Source organism: Musca autumnalis, unplaced genomic scaffold, assembly GCF_047663935.1.
Source record: "Musca autumnalis isolate F117 unplaced genomic scaffold, ASM4766393v1 scaffold_5, whole genome shotgun sequence".
Taxonomy (NCBI): Eukaryota; Metazoa; Arthropoda; class Insecta; order Diptera; family Muscidae; genus Musca; species Musca autumnalis.
Window position 1 is genome coordinate 59,210,795 of NW_027412088.1, and position 20,897 is coordinate 59,231,691.

Consider the following 20,897-nt stretch of genomic DNA (forward strand, 5'->3'; position numbering starts at 1 on the left):
CTCAATATTATATATTTGTATACCCTATACCACAATGTGGAAAAGGGTATTATAAGTTTGTTTTGGTAAAAATTCATGTAACACCGCGAAATATTCGTCGGAGACCCCCAATGTGGTATACCAATCTTCATATCTCAACGAGATAAGGCGATTTTGAGATGTGTGTCCGTCCGTCCGTCCGTCTGTCCATTATAAATTGTAAACACGCTCCAGGCCGCAATTATGGACCGATCGTCACGAAATTTTGTATGGAGGTCGGGTTCAGATCAGAATAGATCCCTATTCTTATTGGTGATGATCGTGAAATATTTAGCGGGTGAAATGGACCAAAAACATAATATTTATCCAATTTTCTAGCGGCTCTGTAGGTCTCAATAATAGTCCGATCAACGCGTAATTTTAAATAAGGTAAGAGCATATCACAAAGGAGAAGCATGCAATTTGAGATGGCGATCGGATAATATTTAGAGGGTTAAATGGACCAAAACTTTTGTGTGAAAATTGTGAAAATTTTTAATATACAGCTTATATCTCAAATCCTGGAAGTGACATTCCGGACAAGTGAGATATACTTGAAAGTGCAACGCTTGACCTTTCAATTGATGCCAATTATGTTGGTGTGCATGATCAGATAACAAAGTTACAGCCTAATATATTCCGTTATTTGTTTGTAGTGTTATCATAAACACGCTAGAGTTCGCAATTATAGCTCAATAGTCACGAAATTTTGCACCGGGTAAGAGTATAGGTCGAAAAAGATGTCAACAATTTTGAATGATGATCTCATATTCTTTAGCGGGTGAAATGGACCATTACTTTTGTATGAAAAATATAAAAATTTTATTTTTGGTCGATATTTTAATTCCTTGAGGACATATATATTTCGCAAAGTAGCCTACATATGGGAAAAAAACTACGGACCTTTTCTCTGATGTAAATTGCAAAATAAAGTGTTTGCTAGATAACGGGCCTTTTGCCTAATATATAATGGGTTCTGTGTAGAGAACCACATTTTTATCCCATGCTACATATTGTCTCTCCAAAAGTTTATGTAACACCACGAAATATTCGTCCTAGACCACTTATTTGGTATACCAAAATTCATATCTCGACTAGATAAAGCGATTTAGCGATGTGTGTCCGTCCATTAAAAATTGTAAACAAGCTTAAGACCGCAATTATGGACCGATTGTAACGAATTTTTTAAGGAGGTTGGTTTCGGGCCAGAATAGAAATGATTAGTTTTTGCTGATGATCGTGAAATGTTCAGGTAATGAAATGGACCAAAAACAAAATTTTAACAAATTTTGTAGCGGCTCTGTAGGTCAAAATAATAACCCGCAAAATTTTAAACAAAGTTTGAGTTTATGATGAAGAAGAAGCGTACAAACCAACGTGATGATCAGATAATACTTAGCGGGTTAAAGGGACTGAAACTTTTGTGTGAAATTGGTAAAAATTTCAATAACGTAGCGGTTAAACAACGGGAGTAGTAGTACTACATAAGTGGGTTTCAGTTTGTGTGAACTAAATTTTCCTTTCCTGCTACAAAAATGTCTTTGTCATGCTAGATAACTTTTTGGTTCTGGTCATAAGTATTATACATTACATCTCTGATATTTGATAATTAAATTTTCACAATCATTGAAAAGAAGTTCCGTGGAGAGCAATTGTCCAGGGATAGTGGTATAGGGTATCCCATGGTCGGCTCCGTCCGACTATAGACTTTTCTTACTTGTTTATAGATCGATTTATTTTTCACTTCGAATAAATAAGAACAAAGAGTTGCCTTTCTTTTACGAACCTACTAAGCTCTTCCTCATTCCTTGGGGCAATATAACATCTTGATGAAAATCTATTTATATTCATAACTAGCAGACGCCGATTGGCCTTTCATAATGAGTTTTAATGAAAACTTTTTATGGACTTTATGCCTGACAATTCAAAAATTGGTATTTTCTACCTCACTTCTTCGGTAAATTGTCCAACCGAGGACTTTGCCGAATTTTTTCGGCCATTGATGCTATTTAAGATTTATTATCGTTCATGTCCCCTGTATTTTTACTAAAGCGATCTAATTATAAAAGTGAAAAAAATGGGTATGTCGAATTCTTCCGCTTACTGTTACTTATATGTTTTAGTTTTTCATGGCTGATGGACCGTAGAACCTCACCATTTGAAGAAATTTGTAAATATATCGTTTTTCTTTGTCTGAGGCGCATGAAATTACGTTCAGTAGTTTGGATGGGGGTGGACATTAGTTTTCAATATATAACATATTTAAAAAGTAGGAGTGGTCCTAGTATACACACAACCCCATTGTCTCCCAAAATGTATGCCGAAACTGATATAATCATAGGTTTGGCTTATTCATATAGCGTTTAAAAGAAAGGCGTGGGGAAGGTACCACGTGGGGAAGGTGCTCCAAAATTTATAAAATATACCTAAGAGCTTGAGCTAAGAGCTTGAGCTTTTACTGCAAATTTCATGGTAATCATTTCAGTAGTCTTGGAGATATAACATATCTGAAAAAAGCAGTTGTGGTCGGGTCTTTAGTCCCCAAAGTAGTACCTGGATTGTAGGTTTGTTTTTTTAAATATCGCATAGGGTAGGTACCATTTCAATAAAATATGTAGCCTGTTTCGGCAAACCTTGAGCTTTTGCTGCAAATTTCATGGAAATCGTTTCAGTAGTTTTGTAGATGTAACATATTTTAAAAAGTGGGCGTGGTCAAGTTTTTTTTTTCAATTTTTTAAACGAAGTAGTTTCATCTTTATATGAAATGTTCCAGTGGTCACAAAACTTCGTCACCAAAACTTGTGAACATAGGTCCATACTTTTGTAAAATCCCGTACAAGGGTACCTCCCGATTTTAGGTATTCTAAGTAATTTAGCTAAATTTTTGACCGAAAAATCTGTAGTTTGACGTTTGAGGTTTCCATAAGTTACAAAACTTCTCCACCAAAAAGTGTCAACATAGGTCCATGTTATGGCACAGGCCCTTATAACGGCACCCTCCCATTGTAGGTATTATTTGGACTTTATCTACATTTTTTGCCGAAAATCGTTAGGACGTCAAAAAATCTCTCCACCTAAATTTGTGGATATAAAGGAAATCTGATTATTCCAATTTAGTTTTGAAAAAATTTTTTTTGATGGTATACAAAGTTCGGCCCGGCCGAAGTGGGAGTAGGAGCGTATCTCATCCAGGTTGTTATCGTTCTTATAGATGAACGAGCTAACAAGCTCACTACCTTTAACAGGTGACATCACGAAGAGGTCGGTGTCCACTTGAGATGAAAAAGGTAAATCTTGGGCATTGCCAAGTTGGGTAAACGTGCGCCCAAATTTTAACTAAACACTTTTGAATTCTGTGTTGGAGGTGCCGGAAGCTGTGAACCGAACGTTGATTTACGTTTGCACAAAACATCATAAATAGAGAGCGGAATTTTATGCTAACCCTATTTTTCATGTAAAATTTTGGGACTTGGCATATTTTTGGCCTCTGATTAAATTGCAATCGAAACATATGGCATATGCAAAATTATGCAAAATGCAACAAATATTTCAATAATAGTTAAAACAAGTAAAAAGTTGTTAAGTTCGGCCGGGCCGAACTTTTTATACCCTCCACCATAAAAAAGTCTTAATTGAAATGGAGTTATTAGGGTCCTTTTACAATTTAAGGTGTAACAACTTTTCGACAATGGTGAGTATATTAAAAACCCCGAAGGACAGATGTGCCGTGAGTCGAACTTCCGCGTTATGGCGTGATGAAGTTTTTGCAAGAGACCCTGTAAGCCATCATGAATTAGCATTATATCTTTGTTTGTTGTTTTTGTAGAGCACCTAAGCAACAGTGAACAAAGATATAACGCTAATTCCTGATGGCCCACAGGGTCTCGAACAAAAATTTCATCACGCCATAACGCGGAAGTTCGACTCACGGTGGATCTGACCTTCGGTGTTCATAATATACTCACCAAGGCCTTTCTTCCACAAGAGGAATTTTCCGTGCCCCAGACTTTCACCTCCATTTTGTTGCACAGTGTTATCTAATCTAATTAAAAAAATGTGTTCAGCTAGGTGAAAGGTACCACCTACGGGGCTGTATCAAAGAGTCAACCTATCTTTAATTTTTTTGGCGGAAAAGTTTTATAGCTGCAGGGAACTTCAAAAATGGGCCCATGTTGACGAACTTTAGTGAAGAAATTTCGTGACCACTGAAAATTCCCGAATTCGGGAGGTAAAGTTATATGGGGGATATACCAAAACATGGGCCTATATTGACGATTATTTTTAAATAGACAAAATTTTAGCTAAAATTCTCAAAATACCGATCATTACAGCTAGTTCGGTTAAAAATTGCAGCTAAAATTCTCCAAAACATGGACCCATGTTGACGATGTTTCGTTGGAGATGTTTTATGACCACTGAGAACCTCAAATGGCAAATTACAGCTAGTTCGGTTAAAAATTGTAGCTAAAATTCTCAAAATACCGAAAATCGGGAGGTACCGATATATGGGGGCTATACCAAAACATGGACCTATGTTGACGATGTTTCGTGGAGATGTTTCATGACCACTGAGAACCTCAAATGTCAAATTACAGCTAGTTCGGTTAAAAATTGTAACTAAAATGCTCAAAATACCGAAAATCGGGAGGTACGGTTATAAGGGAGCCATACCAACACATGGACCTATGTTGACGATGTTTGGTGGAGATGTTTTATGACCACTGAGAACCTCAAATGTCAAATTGCAGATAGTTCGGTTACAAATTCTGGCTAAAATTCTCAAAATACCGAAAATCGGGAGGTACCGATATATGGGGGATATACTAAAACATGGACCTATGTTGACGATGTTTCGTGGTGATGTTTCATGACCACTGAGAACCCTTAATGTCAAATTACAGCTAGTTCGGTTAAAAATTGTAACTAAAATTCTCAAAATGCCGAAAATCGGGAGGTACGGTTATAAGGGGGCCATACCAAAACATGGACCTATGTAGACGATGTTTGGTGGAGATGTTTCATGACCACTGAGAACCTCAAATGGCAAATTACAGCTAGTTCGGTTAAAAATTGTAGCTAAAATTCTCAAAATACCGAAAATCGGGAGGTACCGTTATATGGGGGCTATACCAAAACATGGACCTATGTTGACGATGTTTGGTGCGGATGTTTCATGACCACTGAGAACCTTAAATGGCAAATTACAGCTAGTTCGGTTAAAAATTTTAGCTAAAATTCTCAAAATACCGAAAATCGGGAGGTACCGTTATATGTATGGGGGCTATACCAAAACATGGACCTATGTTGACGATGTTTCGTGGAGATGTTTCATGACCACCGAGAACCTCAAATGTCAAATTGCAGATAGTTCGGTTAAAAATTGTGGCTAAAATTCTCAAAATACCGAAAATCGGGAGGTACCGTTATATGGGGACTATACCAAAACATGGACCTATGCCCATATCTTTTGGGATATAAGTTTGTTGATCACTAGGAACCCTAATTGCCAACTTATAGCTAATTCGGTCTGCAAATGTGGCGAAGAAAGTCAAAATACCTCAAATCCGGAGGTACCGTTATATGGGGGCTATACCAAATAGTGGACCGATATAGCCCATCTTCGAACTTGACCTGCCTATGGAAAAAAGACCCTCGGGTGCAAAATTTCAGCACTCTATCTCAATTATTGCGGACGCTAGAGTGATTACAACAGACGGACGGACAGACGGACATGGCTAGATCGTCTTAGAATTTTATGCTGATCAAGAATATATATACTTTATAGGGTCGCAAATGATTAGTTCGATGTGTTACAAACAGAATGACAAACTTAATATACCCTCCATACTATGGTGGAGGGTATAAAAATGTTTGTGTGTACAATTTCTCTGTTAAAAATTCTCTTCAGACAAGTCAATCATCAAAATACCGAAAATCGTGAGGTATCGTTTTATGGGGGGCTTCCCCAAGGAAGAATTAATACAAAATTTCAGCCATTTCGGAAGGATATTGAGGCCACAACCTTTAAAATACCTAGACGTTTTATACCCCAAGGAATACTTAATACCAAATTTTAGCTATTTCTGAGGGATATTGAGGCTACAACCTTTAAAATATCGGAAATCGGGAGGTACCGTTCTACGGGGGCTATATGAAGACGTGGACCTACAGCGACAAATTTCGGGTGGAAAGTTTTATACCCCCAACGAAGGGCAAATACCAAATTTCAGTAATTTCGGTGTTATATTGAGGCCACAACCTTCAAAATACGGAAAATCGGGAGGTACCGTTCTATGGGGGCTATATGAAGACGTTGACCTATACCGACAAATTTCAGGTGTTAAGTTTTATACCCCCTAAAAAACGAAATACTAAATTTCAGTCATTTCTGTGGGATATTGAGGCCACAACCTTCAAAATATCGGAAATAGGGAGGTACCGCTCTATTGGGACCATATGAAGACGTGGACCTATGCGGACAAATAACAGCTGTAAAGTTTTATACCCCAACGAAGACTTAATACCATATTTCAGCTATTACGGTGGGATATTCAGGCCACAAATCCTTGCATATGTTTTTGCATATGATCATTTTATGCAAATATGTAAAAATATTTCAGAATATGGACGATATGCAAAAATTTCTGGGCCTTATTCGTTTTATTTTGTGATAAAATGAGTTTCTGTCTAATCAGATTTTCTCTACGACCATCCTAACCATATATGCATTTGCAAGTATTCCGCTGTCTAATTATAAATGTTGAACCAAATTGGGCACTCTTTTCGTAAGTGTGTTTCAGCCAGACAAGGGGACGGATATAACTAAATCGACTCCAAAATTGTCGCTCTATAACCATTGTTTCACTGATGTACATTTTTGGTCGTATCCAAATCTATTTACTCCCTTCAGCCATAAGAATGATAAACTTCCAAAGGCAAAAACAAATTTTTGTTTTCTGGAGGACAACACGTCCATTTTGACCACCGTAGTACCGTAGTTTAGATATATGTACATATGTATGAACATACTAACTCTTGAATTCTATTCATATGAAACAAATCGGATTGGTATTATATTCTTTCCTATATAACGTAACATAACGTTCGTTGAGTCAAGACAAGTTTTCCAAAGTCCATCTCATTTAAAAATTCAAGTTTTCAGTCGAAGGATTATATTGGCCACATTTAACCTGTTATTGGCTTTATTTATATAACTTTAAATGAGAAAGGAGAATAAGGCTTGTCAATATATACTTGGTCCCCCCTCTCCACCCTACCACATATTCATAACATTAAATAGCTTATGTCTTTATCGCAGCACTATCTCTTCACATGTCTTTCCTTTTGTTCTGTATCACAATGCTCAAGAAAATGTAACCACACGCTATTCTCGTTTTTGCCATAAGATTAAATGAATATGAAACTACATATTCACATTTATAAAGAAATCAACTTTTTGGATGCGGCAAAAGTATCCATATAAAGATTATGGGCCCTCAAGGAACCAATTAAATTGTGGTTAAACATAAACTAAAAACGTTTCATTTTAATATGTGTGGCAGGCACCAACATCACAGCATCTTCGTTTAAAGTGTTTCTAATTCAACATCATAGACCGACCAGCTTCTTTAGTTGGCTACAGTTGGGATGGTGATGAGCAATTAAACGTTTGAATATTTAATGGCTATAGGGCTTGCTTGTGTGCTTGGGTATTTTGGGACAAGGCAATTTGCAACAACATCTTTTTTAATGGCACACCACTTGCCGCCATTAGTCCCTGGAGGACATTGATATCCTCGTTTAGGCTCTACAGAAAAATAGTTTCTTGAATTAGAGAGATAATATTTAAATATTTTATTAAACTGAAATATTTAAGCTTTTAGAAGAACAGAAGGCAGGCCCATTGACAAATTATGGAAAAATATAAAATAAATAATAAAAATTTAGTTTTTTGATAAAGTGAATATTTATGTAAATTGCAAAATTGTTTCATATTTTGCTTAATGGTTTAAGTGTGTATGTATATTAAGAGCGTCAACCACATTAACTGCATGCCACAGGCAAAATGGATGTGTTTCATTTCGTCCCGTAAGACATATTTTATGCTATAAGAAAGCAAAAAAAAAAAATATATAGAGCTATTATGGCTTCACTTTTTAGTTATATCCTCTATTCTTTTTCTTTGCTCGGTAAATACACACCAATACACAAAAACAAATAATTCTTTGACTTAAAAAACTTCACTACTTAGAAACAGTTTTTTAAATCACATTGTTGCGTAAGGACTTGAAAATGTAGTGTTTATTTTTTAATCCTTTTGTTTTGCAGATTATGAATTTATTAAGCAGCGCTTGAGTTGGGGGCTAAGAGTAAGAACTCAAATAAAAAAACCTCTAACCGAACAGAAATAATACACTTTGGAGATATAAACAAAGAGATAAGCGTAGCTAGTGAAAAAAATGAGTTCACGGAAGGGACATCGTAACATTTTGCCAGATAATAAAAAAACACCAAAAACCGCAGCTTATCATCTTGTTCGAACAAATAAAAACTAAAAATTTCAAACAAAGAAAAATTATTTTTTTTTGCAAAAGTTGATTGTGGTTAAGGCGCAGATGATGACAGATGACGCTGACAATGGACTTTTGTTAAAGTGGGTAGATTTTCTGCATTTTCCGAGATTTGCTATTGATGTAATCAAAGATGCAAATGATAATGGTTTCAAGTTTAATTTAGATGTTCGAAAAGTTAGACAATAAGAATGAATAAGTGGGAGATTTGCGTAAGTTTTGATTAGAAATTGTAATAGCAGACGGGGCGAGAATAGGGGAAAGTAACAACTAAAAATATTGGAAAGAAATTAAACATTGAAAGAGAATTAATTAGGGAAATTCTGGAAATTCTTCTGAAATTTATGGTAGCCCTTAGCATTTTATAATTACACTACTAATTTTGTATGAGAGGTAGGGCAACATTTTGCGGGAATGTCGATAGATAGGGTTTGTTTTACCATACTAGACTACGAAAAACATAATATCGCTATGAACAGGAAGGATCCTCGAACAGACCCTTAACCACACAAAAATATTGAACATTTGTGTGGGTGGTACCCCAAGGATCGGACAGATATGGCACAAATTTTAATATAACCTTAGTTTCGACAATATTTACATATTCAAAGATTGGACCAAATCGGTTGCTACGTCTATGAGATATCGCGCATACCATTTTAGCGAATATTTTCGAACTTTTGTGGGGTAGGTACCGGAAGGAGTGGACCTATAAGCACCAACTTCGAATTTCATCTAATATTCGAAGAAATATTACGATATCCAACGTACGTCGACGAACTTAGTATTTGGTTCGAGCTCTCCAGTCACTACATATGGTTCCTTAGGGTTTTTTTACAACTTTCGGGCTGTTTTCTCAAGAAGTATGGACCTGTCCCTGAAAAAACTTTTACTGTCGCAATTTAGGCGGCGAATGCAAGTGGCTTCAACACAAATCAAGGTGATTCGAGACCAGGTCTTAAAGTGAATTTATCCAAAAAATTGTGTGGGAGGTACCCGAAGGAATGGACAAAAATAGTCCATATTCGAAAATGACCTATATCTGGTAGATATTTTAGGATGTGTTAAGTATGGACCAAACCGGTCTCTCCCATCAAGATTTATCGTGCGCACAATTTTTCCGAACATTTTTGAAATTTTGTGGGGGAGGTACCTGAAGGAGTGGACCGATATGGCTTATCTTCGAACTTAAACTAAATTTGCACAAAATATTACGAAGGCCACATTTTGGACCAAAATGGCAGATCCGTTCGAGAGTTATCTTGCGCTCCAACCACTACACGCAACGTCTCATAGGGTTTTTTTTGCACCTTTCAGGCTATTTTTTCAGGAAGTATGGATTTTCCCCTGATCAAATTGGTTACTCCTTCAAGAGCTTTCGTGCGCAAAAATTTTCCGAACATTTTCAACTTTTGTGGGGGTAGACCGATATGGCCCATCTTCGAACTTAAACTACGTTTGGACAAAATATTACGATAGCCAAATTTTAGACCAGGCTCATCCGTTTGAGAGTTATCGTGCGCACCAGCCAGACAGACAGACGGACAGACATAGCTAAATCGACTACAAATTGTCTGAAACACTTTTCGCCCAAACATATTTGCGGTCTAAAACCATTATTTCGATGAGGCAAAGCCTAAAGGCTGAGGGTATAAAAACAAGTAAAAAAGTATCTGTCGGCTTTGCCGACAAAGATATACCCTTAGCCTATGTGAATTAATAGTTTCATCTACGGACAGATCGAATGTATTTAGAGTCTTTTCCGAATTTTGTATATTTTGGAAGTGGACCACTAGTCATTTCAGTGGGTCATCGTATAACTTTTGGACCAGTATGCCAGGAAGCATGGGCTTGTCCACGAAAACATAATATGACTGTAAACAGGACCATAACGAACAGCATCGACATACATTTCCAAAGGATCTTTGAGTAGACCCTAAACTGCACTTAGACATAAATGTTGAACTTTTGAGGGGGAGGTACCCTAAGGAGTAGACCGATATGAACCATTTAGGAGTTAGAGAAAATTTGGACAAAATATTAGGAGATCCAAAGTTTGGACCAAATCAGTTGCTCCGTTCAATAGATATCGTGCATACCATTTTAGTGACATTTTTTAAATATTGGGGAAAAATACCGGAACTTGGGGGCCGGGATTGCCCATCTTTGAACTGAAACTAAATTTGGGCAAAATATTACAAAGGCAAATTTTGGATCAAATCGGTTGATCAATTAGAGAGTTATCGTGCTCTCCAGCCACTACATATGGTGCTTTAGGATTTTTTTACACCTTTCGGGCTGTTTTCTCAAGAAATATGGACTTGCCCCTGAAAAAAACATTTACCGTCGTAAAAGAGTTAGCGAATGCAAGTTGCTTCAAAAAAATCACAGTGGTTCGAGAGCAGGTCTTAAAGTGAACTTATCCGAAATTTTGTTTGGGAGGTACCAAAAGAAGTGGACAAATATAGACCATATTTTAACCTGATCTATACCTGGTAGATATATTAGGATGTGAAAAGTATGGACCAAATCGGTCACTCTCTTCAAGTGTTATCATTCGCACAATTTTTCCGAACATTTTTGAACATTTGTGAGGAAGGTACCTGAAGGAGTAGGCAGATATGGCTGGTCTTCGAACTGAAACTAACTGTGAACAAAATATTACGAAGGCCAAATTTTGGACCAAATCGGCTGATCCGTTCGAGAGTTACATATCTTGCGCTCCAACCACTACACACGGTGTCATAGAGTTTTTTGCTCATTTCAGGCTATTTTCTCAGGTAGTATGGACTTGCCCCTGATGAAACTTGTACCGTCGTATGGGGGGCAGTGAGTTCAAGTTGTAACAACAAAAATCAAAGCGATTCGAGAGCAGGTCCTAATCCGAACTTATCCGACATTTTGTGTGGGAGATACCCGAATGAGTAAGTCAACTCCAAATTGTCTGAAACACGTTTTATACAAACGAACTTGGGGTCTAAAACCGTTATTTTGATGAGGCACATTTTGCCCGTATGAAAGTGTATGTACCTTCGTTAGTCCCCGCCGAAATTTAACATAATATATAACCTATTTTCAAGACGGGTTAAGCCGTTTTAGAGTCTATACGGAACATACATACTAACATACACACATTGTCTTTTATATATATAAGATGAGACAACCTCATTTGGTATTACATATGGGCCTGGTGCTTTTAGTGTTTTAAGCTTTCGGCAAAGGTGTCGAATTTCAGCTGTAGAAAAATACTGCACCTTATTTTAGGCGGAGAATGGTGTTTGTTCTCGACGCATTAAACTCTTCGAAAACTGCGATATATATTTTACGTCAATTATATATGTTTACTTGCCTATAATGTTAAGTAAACCGAATTAAAACAAATAATACATTATTTAGTTGCATAAAAAAGAAACTCATTTTAATTAACTTCTAGATTTGTGTCTTAAAGTGGATTTATTAAATAACTTTTGCTTTGGTTTCTTTTTTCTTCCTGTTTGTTTGGTTTTCTATCTGCTATGACTGCTGTTATGTAAACAATCTCATTGCTGCGGACAAAAATTAAATAAATAAAAACAACAATATAAAAACAAAAACTCATTGTAAAAATCAACAGAAGCAAATGTTTACACCTTGGGACTATGGTAAGCCGAACAGAGACAAAGTTAACAAAAGCATAAACCAGAGGCAACAGCAGCAGCAAAAACAACAACAACAGGAACAACAAAATAAAGATTTGGTCTCAGCTGCTTCCGATGTCGATGATGATGACGATGGTGATAATGATGCAGCAGATCAAGATGATGCCTTTCATCGTTGGTTGACATCCACAGAGAAGAACAAGAAAACTAATGGGCCACAAGCGAGTGGTGGTGCTTTCGATGATGATTTCGAGGGCGATGATAAAAACTATGAAAACATTGATATCGATATTGAAGCTGCATCGATGCCATTGCAAGCCACAACCACAACCGCAAAAACTTTGACATCGCCAGCAAATGCAGTTGGTGTGGGAAATCAAAAATATGACATAAATTTCAATAACAACAATGGCCCAAATACTTTTTCATCTGCTGGGAGTATAGATAACAACAGTAACAGCAGCAACAACAATAACAAAGAAGAAAATGACAATGACAACATTTCGCCATTCAGCAATCCCTACCAGAATTACAAAGACAACAATAGTCCCTCCTCCTATTTTCAACGATCTGGCATTAAAAGTCAACAAGACAGTAGCAACAACAACAACAAAAACAACTATGATGGTCGATTGAGCTCGAGTGAAGACCAGGGTATTGGTGGTGTTGTCAATATTGATATAATGTTAACGGCAACTTCTGACATCTCCCCGCAACAACAACAGCATCAGTTTCAAATTTCCGAGCATGATAACAACCATAACCAACCTATCCAAATGGATTCAAAGCAAAGTTCACATTTAATTTCTAATACAAATGGCAAGGATAACGAGCAGCTATTGTCCTCGTCAGCGGCAGCAGCAACAACAAATAACAGTTTTGTGGGTAATATGCCAACATCATCACCATCATCAGAACGACAACAACAAATTTCGGGTGATGGTGGCAACTTGTTAATTTCAAACTCAAGCATCAGCTCCACAACCATCCACAACAGTAAAAATACTACCAGCCAGTATCAGGGCAATAGTTTTAGCGATAGTTCTAAGTTAAGCCAGTCGCCGCCATTGGTGTCAAACTCAACAGCAGAAAGTTCTGTGGCCGTTGGTGGCTCAGCACAAACATTAACGCCCCCAACAACGAGTACGACATTAAGTCCAGAACGACAGTGCAATGTTATGGGTAAGTTCGCAATTGACTTATATTGAATGTTCATATGCGATTGTATGTATGTGACTTGTATTGAATTTTCGTATGTGATTTTATGTGTGTATGTGTTTATTTGTCGCCCACATTGTTCTAACCAAAATGGAAATGAAATTGTAAAAGATTTATGCAGTTGACCGAAATTCTATAAACAGATTTGCAAACAATTTACAAAAATTTATTTTGTGGTGTTTAGAATTGTTCCTGTTGACTCACAGGAAATAATAAAATATTATAAAATTCGGAAGAGAGTGCTTGGAGTGTTCGATAAAAATATTCATAAACGTTTTATTATGACCAAAAGTCTGTCATTTTTTAACGGAGTGAATCGAAAACTAAATAGGGGCAAATTTTGATGTCTATAAAAGCTCATTTACTCAAAAAGTGGCACAACTCAAAATATGCGTTTTCCGAGTCAGCAATTATTTTCTAGAACTTCTATTTTGTCTTGTGTCAAATTTTCATGTTGATATCAGGAAAAATGTATAAAATTGTCTTTTCCATTTCAAAAAAATCAAAAAAAAATTGTTGATACTACATCAATGATTTTTGGTACATAGATTAAGAAAAAAATCAGCATTCCAAATCTGTTTTCGTTACTAACTTTGATCGTTGCGCGCAAAAGATATGACCGTTTTAATTATGATAATTAGAAAAAATTCTAAAAAAAATCGCGGCTTAATATATTTAGCTGTTATATCCTATTATCGTTAACTGAATTCGTAACCTTTGCGATGATGCAAAAAATAATCGCGAAGTCTCAATGGATTCGCGAAAAATCAAATTTGTTAAATAATTTCACGTATTTACAAACATATTTTTGAAACAATAGCGCTCATAGTTACGAAAAATATATAAAAAAATTATAACAGCATCCAGACATTTTGAGGAATAAAATGAAACCTAAGTTGTGAAGGTTGGAGCTATAGTATTCATGTTATTTGCAAAAATACGAAGAAAATATTACCAACAAATTAAAATCATATTATTCTAATTTTATTTTTTTATGGTTTCATAGGAAAAGTTGTTGAAAAAATGTTTGAGTTCTTCGGCATTTTCGTAAAAATTTTACGCAATAATGATGATATTCCGTTGTAAAAAAATTTTCGCTTATAGTTTTCCTATTGGATAATATTATTAGAACCTTATATTAAATCACAAGGAATTCCAATTGTGGCATAACGTTAAAATAATGTTATATTGAATATTACAACATTTGAGATGCATATAAACCGCGTAATTATGAAAATGACATGATGCGCATCCGATTTCCCAACACAGCGAATCAATCCCTTTTATTTGATGTACAGTTTGTCAAATTCTATTTGGCGGCCACGATGTAGCATCTGCTGCATTTAAGGGTGCAAAATACAGTAAAATGGTCATAATTTCCGCGAAGTTCATTTACATTTTATGCGCATCCGATTTCAATAATCACCATTAAAAAATACATCCTTCTATGCCGTTTCAATGCGATCCATCAAGAACCGTGGATGTAGCATCGCACTCAATTTTTAGAAAAAATCTATTATATCTCTGGATTTACGAGAGTTTTTAAATATCTGTTTTCGCGCCGTTTAAACACGCGTATCGATCTATTTATTTAAGTAGAACTGACACATCCAAAACGCGTTTTAATATGCGATATTTTCAAAATAATTTTTTGCAAATTTTCGAAATTTGAGGGGTATCATATCCGCCGATCTAGTGGGTGGATTTTTACGCGTCGTGGCTTGTTAGATTCAGAACGTAAAAAAACTAAATTTACGCGGGTTTCCACGGAAATCGAATGACGTTTGTAAATTTTAAACCAAAAAAATAGGTTTTTGAGAAAAATTTACGCACAAAAATTTCGTGTTTAGGCGCAGATTACTGTGATCCTGTGAGGGCTACACCCTCATGTTATACATTAAAAAATGCGAAATCGCGAGTATTACAATCCAATAATAAGCTTTTAGGGAAATCCAGCTGCGCGTCCCGATTAGAGCAAAAATTCAAAAAACCCCATTTTTCAGGTTTCAAAATGTCAGCATCCGTTTGAGGTAGATACAGTGGATATATTAAAAAATCATACATTAGAAACTTCAACTGTGAAGTGTGCTCTTTAACGTCTCCTTTGAGCATTAAGCTCTACATTGTGTTGTAAAACCACTAATTGGAAAATAACATAATGAAACTCGTTTATTTCAACGATTTTTTCCGATTTTTTTACATTAGTACGACCACAGCTTCCGCTCAAATTATTATTTTAAGAAACCCCTCGGTGAATCGGGCTAAAACAGTTTATTTTACCGAAATGCGGTCAAAAGTTATGGTATAGTAAAACTGATCGCGAGTTACAATACCCCATACCTCAGTTTCAACATAAGTTAATTTTCTACAAAAAGCTTGATATCTCTAAAACTCAACGAGTTACAGTTCATTTAATACGAGTTTGGGATAAATCAATAAAAATGTTTTTGAGTTTATGAAGAACTAAAACTCTTCAAATCATGCTTGATATTGCACAGAAATTTAGCACTGATATTTTTTTTTCAAAACTGATTTTTTTGAGATGTGCCACTATTTGAGTCGTCGTCTAATGGTTTACATTGAAAAATTCAAGAGGTGTTCCGCTGCCCATAAAGGACCTCAAGAGGTCCTCTGTTGTCTATAGCAGACTTGAAGTGGACTTCTTTGTCTATGGATGACCTCAGGAGGCCTTTTAGTGTCTATAACAGACCTCTTCTCTTGTCTATGGAAGATTTTAAGAGGACTTCTCTTGCCTATTGAGGACCTCAAGAAGTCGTCTTTTGCCTCTACAGGACCTCATTCTGTTTTCCATAGAATACCTAACGAGGTCCTTTGTTATCTGTCGAAGTCCTCTATTCTATTGACTATAGAAGACATAAAGAGATCTTATATTGTCTATAGAAGACTTCAAGAGATTTTCCATTGTCTATAAAAGACTTCAAGAGGTCTTCTATTGTCAAGAGGTCTTCTTTTGTCTATAGTAGACCCCAAGAGATCTTCTATTTTTTTTTGAGACTTCAAGACGTCTTCTATTGCCTATAGAAGACCTCAAGAGATCTTCTTTTGCCTATAGAAGAAGTCAATAGGTCTTCTATTGTCCATTGAAGACCTCTATAGAAGACCTCTTGAAGTCTTCTTTAGTCAGTAGAAGACCTCTTGAGGACTTCTATAGATAAAAGAAGACATCATGAGGTCTTCTATAGAGGTCTTCAATGGACAATAGAAGACCTATTGACTTCTTCTATAGGCAAAAGAAGATCTCTTGAGGTCTTCTATAGGCAATAGAAGACGTCTTGAAGTCTCAAAAAAAAATAGAAGATCTCTTGGGGTCTACTATAGACAAAAGAAGACCTCTTGACAATAGAAGACCTCTTGAAGTCTTTTATAGACAATGGAAAATCTCTTGAAGTCTTCTATAGACAATATAAGATCTCTTTATGTCTTCTATAGTCAATAGAATAGAGGACTTCGACAGATAACAAAGGACCTCGTTAGGTATTCTATGGAAAACAGAATGAGGTCCTGTAGAGGCAAAAGACGACTTCTTGAGGTCCTCAATAGGCAAGAGAAGTCCTCTTAAAATCTTCCATAGACAAGAGAAGAGGTCTGTTATAGACACTAAAAAGTTGTTGAAAAAATGTTTGAGTTCTTCGGCATTTTCGTAAAAATTTTACGCAATAATGATGATATTCCGTTGTAAAAAAATTTTCGCTTATAGTTTTCCTATTGGATAATATTATTAGAACCTTATATTAAATCACAAGGAATTCCAATTGTGGCATAACGTTAAAATAATGTTATATTGAATATTACAACATTTGAGATGCATATAAACCGCGTAATTATGAAAATGACATGATGCGCATCCGATTTCCCAACACAGCGAATCAATCCCTTTTATTTGATGTACAGTTTGTCAAATTCTATTTGGCGGCCACGATGTAGCATCTGCTGCATTTAAGGGTGCAAAATACAGTAAAATGGTCATAATTTCCGCGAAGTTCATTTACATTTTATGCGCATCCGATTTCAATAATCACCATTAAAAAATACATCCTTCTATGCCGTTTCAATGCGATCCATCAAGAACCGTGGATGTAGCATCGCACTCAATTTTTAGAAAAAATCTATTATATCTCTGGATTTACGAGAGTTTTTAAATATCTGTTTTCGCGCCGTTTAAACACGCGTATCGATCTATTTATTTAAGTAGAACTGACACATCCAAAACGCGTTTTAATATGCGATATTTTCAAAATAATTTTTTGCAAATTTTCGAAATTTGAGGGGTATCATATCCGCCGATCTAGTGGGTGGATTTTTACGCGTCGTGGCTTGTTAGATTCAGAACGTAAAAAAACTAAATTTACGCGGGTTTCCACGGAAATCGAATGACGTTTGTAAATTTTAAACCAAAAAAATAGGTTTTTGAGAAAAATTTACGCACAAAAATTTCGTGTTTAGGCGCAGATTACTGTGATCCTGTGAGGGCTACACCCTCATGTTATACATTAAAAAATGCGAAATCGCGAGTATTACAATCCAATAATAAGCTTTTAGGGAAATCCAGCTGCGCGTCCCGATTAGAGCAAAAATTCAAAAAACCCCATTTTTCAGGTTTCAAAATGTCAGCATCCGTTTGAGGTAGATACAGTGGATATATTAAAAAATCATACATTAGAAACTTCAACTGTGAAGTGTGCTCTTTAACGTCTCCTTTGAGCATTAAGCTCTACATTGTGTTGTAAAACCACTAATTGGAAAATAACATAATGAAACTCGTTTATTTCAACGATTTTTTCCGATTTTTTTACATTAGTACGACCACAGCTTCCGCTCAAATTATTATTTTAAGAAACCCCTCGGTGAATCGGGCTAAAACAGTTTATTTTACCGAAATGCGGTCAAAAGTTATGGTATAGTAAAACTGATCGCGAGTTACAATACCCCATACCTCAGTTTCAACATAAGTTAATTTTCTACAAAAAGCTTGATATCTCTAAAACTCAACGAGTTACAGTTCATTTAATACGAGTTTGGGATAAATCAATAAAAATGTTTTTGAGTTTATGAAGAACTAAAACTCTTCAAATCATGCTTGATATTGCACAGAAATTTAGCACTGATATTTTTTTTTCAAAACTGATTTTTTTGAGATGTGCCACTATTTGAGTCGTCGTCTAATGGTTTACATTGAAAAATTCAAGAGGTGTTCCGCTGCCCATAAAGGACCTCAAGAGGTCCTCTGTTGTCTATAGCAGACTTGAAGTGGACTTCTTTGTCTATGGATGACCTCAGGAGGCCTTTTAGTGTCTATAACAGACCTCTTCTCTTGTCTATGGAAGATTTTAAGAGGACTTCTCTTGCCTATTGAGGACCTCAAGAAGTCGTCTTTTGCCTCTACAGGACCTCATTCTGTTTTCCATAGAATACCTAACGAGGTCCTTTGTTATCTGTCGAAGTCCTCTATTCTATTGACTATAGAAGACATAAAGAGATCTTATATTGTCTATAGAAGACTTCAAGAGATTTTCCATTGTCTATAAAAGACTTCAAGAGGTCTTCTATTGTCAAGAGGTCTTCTTTTGTCTATAGTAGACCCCAAGAGATCTTCTATTTTTTTTTGAGACTTCAAGACGTCTTCTATTGCCTATAGAAGACCTCAAGAGATCTTCTTTTGCCTATAGAAGAAGTCAATAGGTCTTCTATTGTCCATTGAAGACCTCTATAGAAGACCTCTTGAAGTCTTCTTTAGTCAGTAGAAGACCTCTTGAGGACTTCTATAGATAAAAGAAGACATCATGAGGTCTTCTATAGTCAGAATAAGACCTCTTGAAGTCTTCTATATGAAATAGAATAGAACTCTTGAGGTCTTCTATAGTCAAAAGAAGACCTCTTGAAATCTTGTATAGGCAATAGAAGACTTCTTGGGGTCTTTTATAGACAAAAGAAAACCTCTTGAAATCTTCAATAGTCAAGAGAAGACCTCTTAAGGTCTACAATAGACAATAGAAGACCTCTTGATATCTTCAATGGACAATAGAAGACCTCTTGAGGTTTTCAATAGACAATAAAAGACCTCTTCAGGTCTTCAATAGACAATAGAAGACCTCTTGAGTTCTTCTATAGGCAAACGGAGACCTCTTGAGGTCTTCTATAGACAAAAGAAAATCTCTTGAGGTCTTCTATAGACAAAAGAAGACCTCTTAAAGTCGTGAATAGACAATAGAAGACCTCTTGAAGTCATCTCTATGCAAAAGAAGACCTCTTGAGGTCTTCTTTTATCTATAGAAGACTTCAAGAGGTCTTCTTTTGTCTATGGAAGACCTCAAGAGGTCTTCTCTTGCCTATAGGAGACTTCAACAGGTCTTCTTCTATCTATAGAAGACCTCAAGAGGTCTTCTTTTATCTATAGAAGACCTCAAGAAGTCTTCTACTGCCTAAAGAAGATTCCAAGAGGTCTTCTTCTATCTATAGAAGACCTCAAGAGGTCTTCTTTTATCTATAGAAGACCTCAAGAAGTCTTCTTCAAGAGGTCTTCTTTTGTCTATGGAAAACCTCAAGAGGTCTTCTCTTGCCTATAGAAGACTTCAACAGGTCTTCTTCTATCTATAGAAGACCTCAAGAGGTCTTCTTTTATCTATAGAAGACCTCAAGAAGTCTTCTACTGCCTAAAGAAGATTCCAAGAGGTCTTCTATAGACAAAAGAAGATCTGTTGAGGTCATCTATAGTCAAAAGAAGACCTCTTGAAGTCTTGTATAGGCAATAGGTCTTCTATAGACAAAAGAAGATCTCTTGAGGTCTTCTATAGTCAAAAAAAGACTTCTTGAAGTCTTGTATAGGCAATAGAAGACCTCTTGAGGTTTTTTTTTATAGACAAAAAAAGACCTCTTGAAATCTTCAATAGTCAAGAGGAGACCTCTTAAGGTCTTCAATAGACAATAGAGGACCTCTTGAGGTCTTCTATAGGCAATAGAAGATCTCCTGAGGTCTTCAATAGGCAATAGAAGACCTCTTGGGGTCTTCTATAGACAAAAGAAGACCTCTTGAAGTTTTCTATAGACAAAAGAAGACCTCTTAAGGTCTTCTATAGGCAATATAGGAGACCTCGTGAGGTCTTCCATAGACAAAAGAAGACATCTTGAAGTCTCCTATAGATAAAAGAAGACCTCAAGAGATCTTCTATAGACAAAAGAAGACCTCTTAAGGTCTTCTATAGGCAATATAGGAGACCTCGTGAGGTCTTCCATAGACAAAAGAAAACCTCTTGAAATCTCCTATAGATAAAAGAAGACCTCTTGAGGTATTCTATAGACAAAAAAAGATCTCTTGAGGTCTTCTATAGACAAAATAAGACCTCTTTAGGTCTTCAATAGGCAATAGAAAACCTCTTAAGGTCATCTATATGAAATAGAAGACCTCTGAAAGTGTTCTATAGAAAAAAGAAGACCT

The 20,897-nt window shown here is 36.0% G+C and overlaps 1 protein-coding gene across 2 annotated transcripts in view; it reads left to right on the forward strand.

Moving 5' to 3' along the window:
- LOC141404898 (uncharacterized) overlaps positions 1-20,897 on the forward strand; it is a 163,307-nt gene that overhangs the window by 97,278 nt on the left and 45,132 nt on the right. For both annotated transcript variants that reach the window (XM_073988724.1, XM_073988725.1), the window contains exon 6: positions 12,202-13,408. In XM_073988724.1, coding sequence (XP_073844825.1) covers positions 12,202-13,408 — 1,207 coding nt within the window. The remainder of the gene's footprint in view (positions 1-12,201; positions 13,409-20,897) is intronic.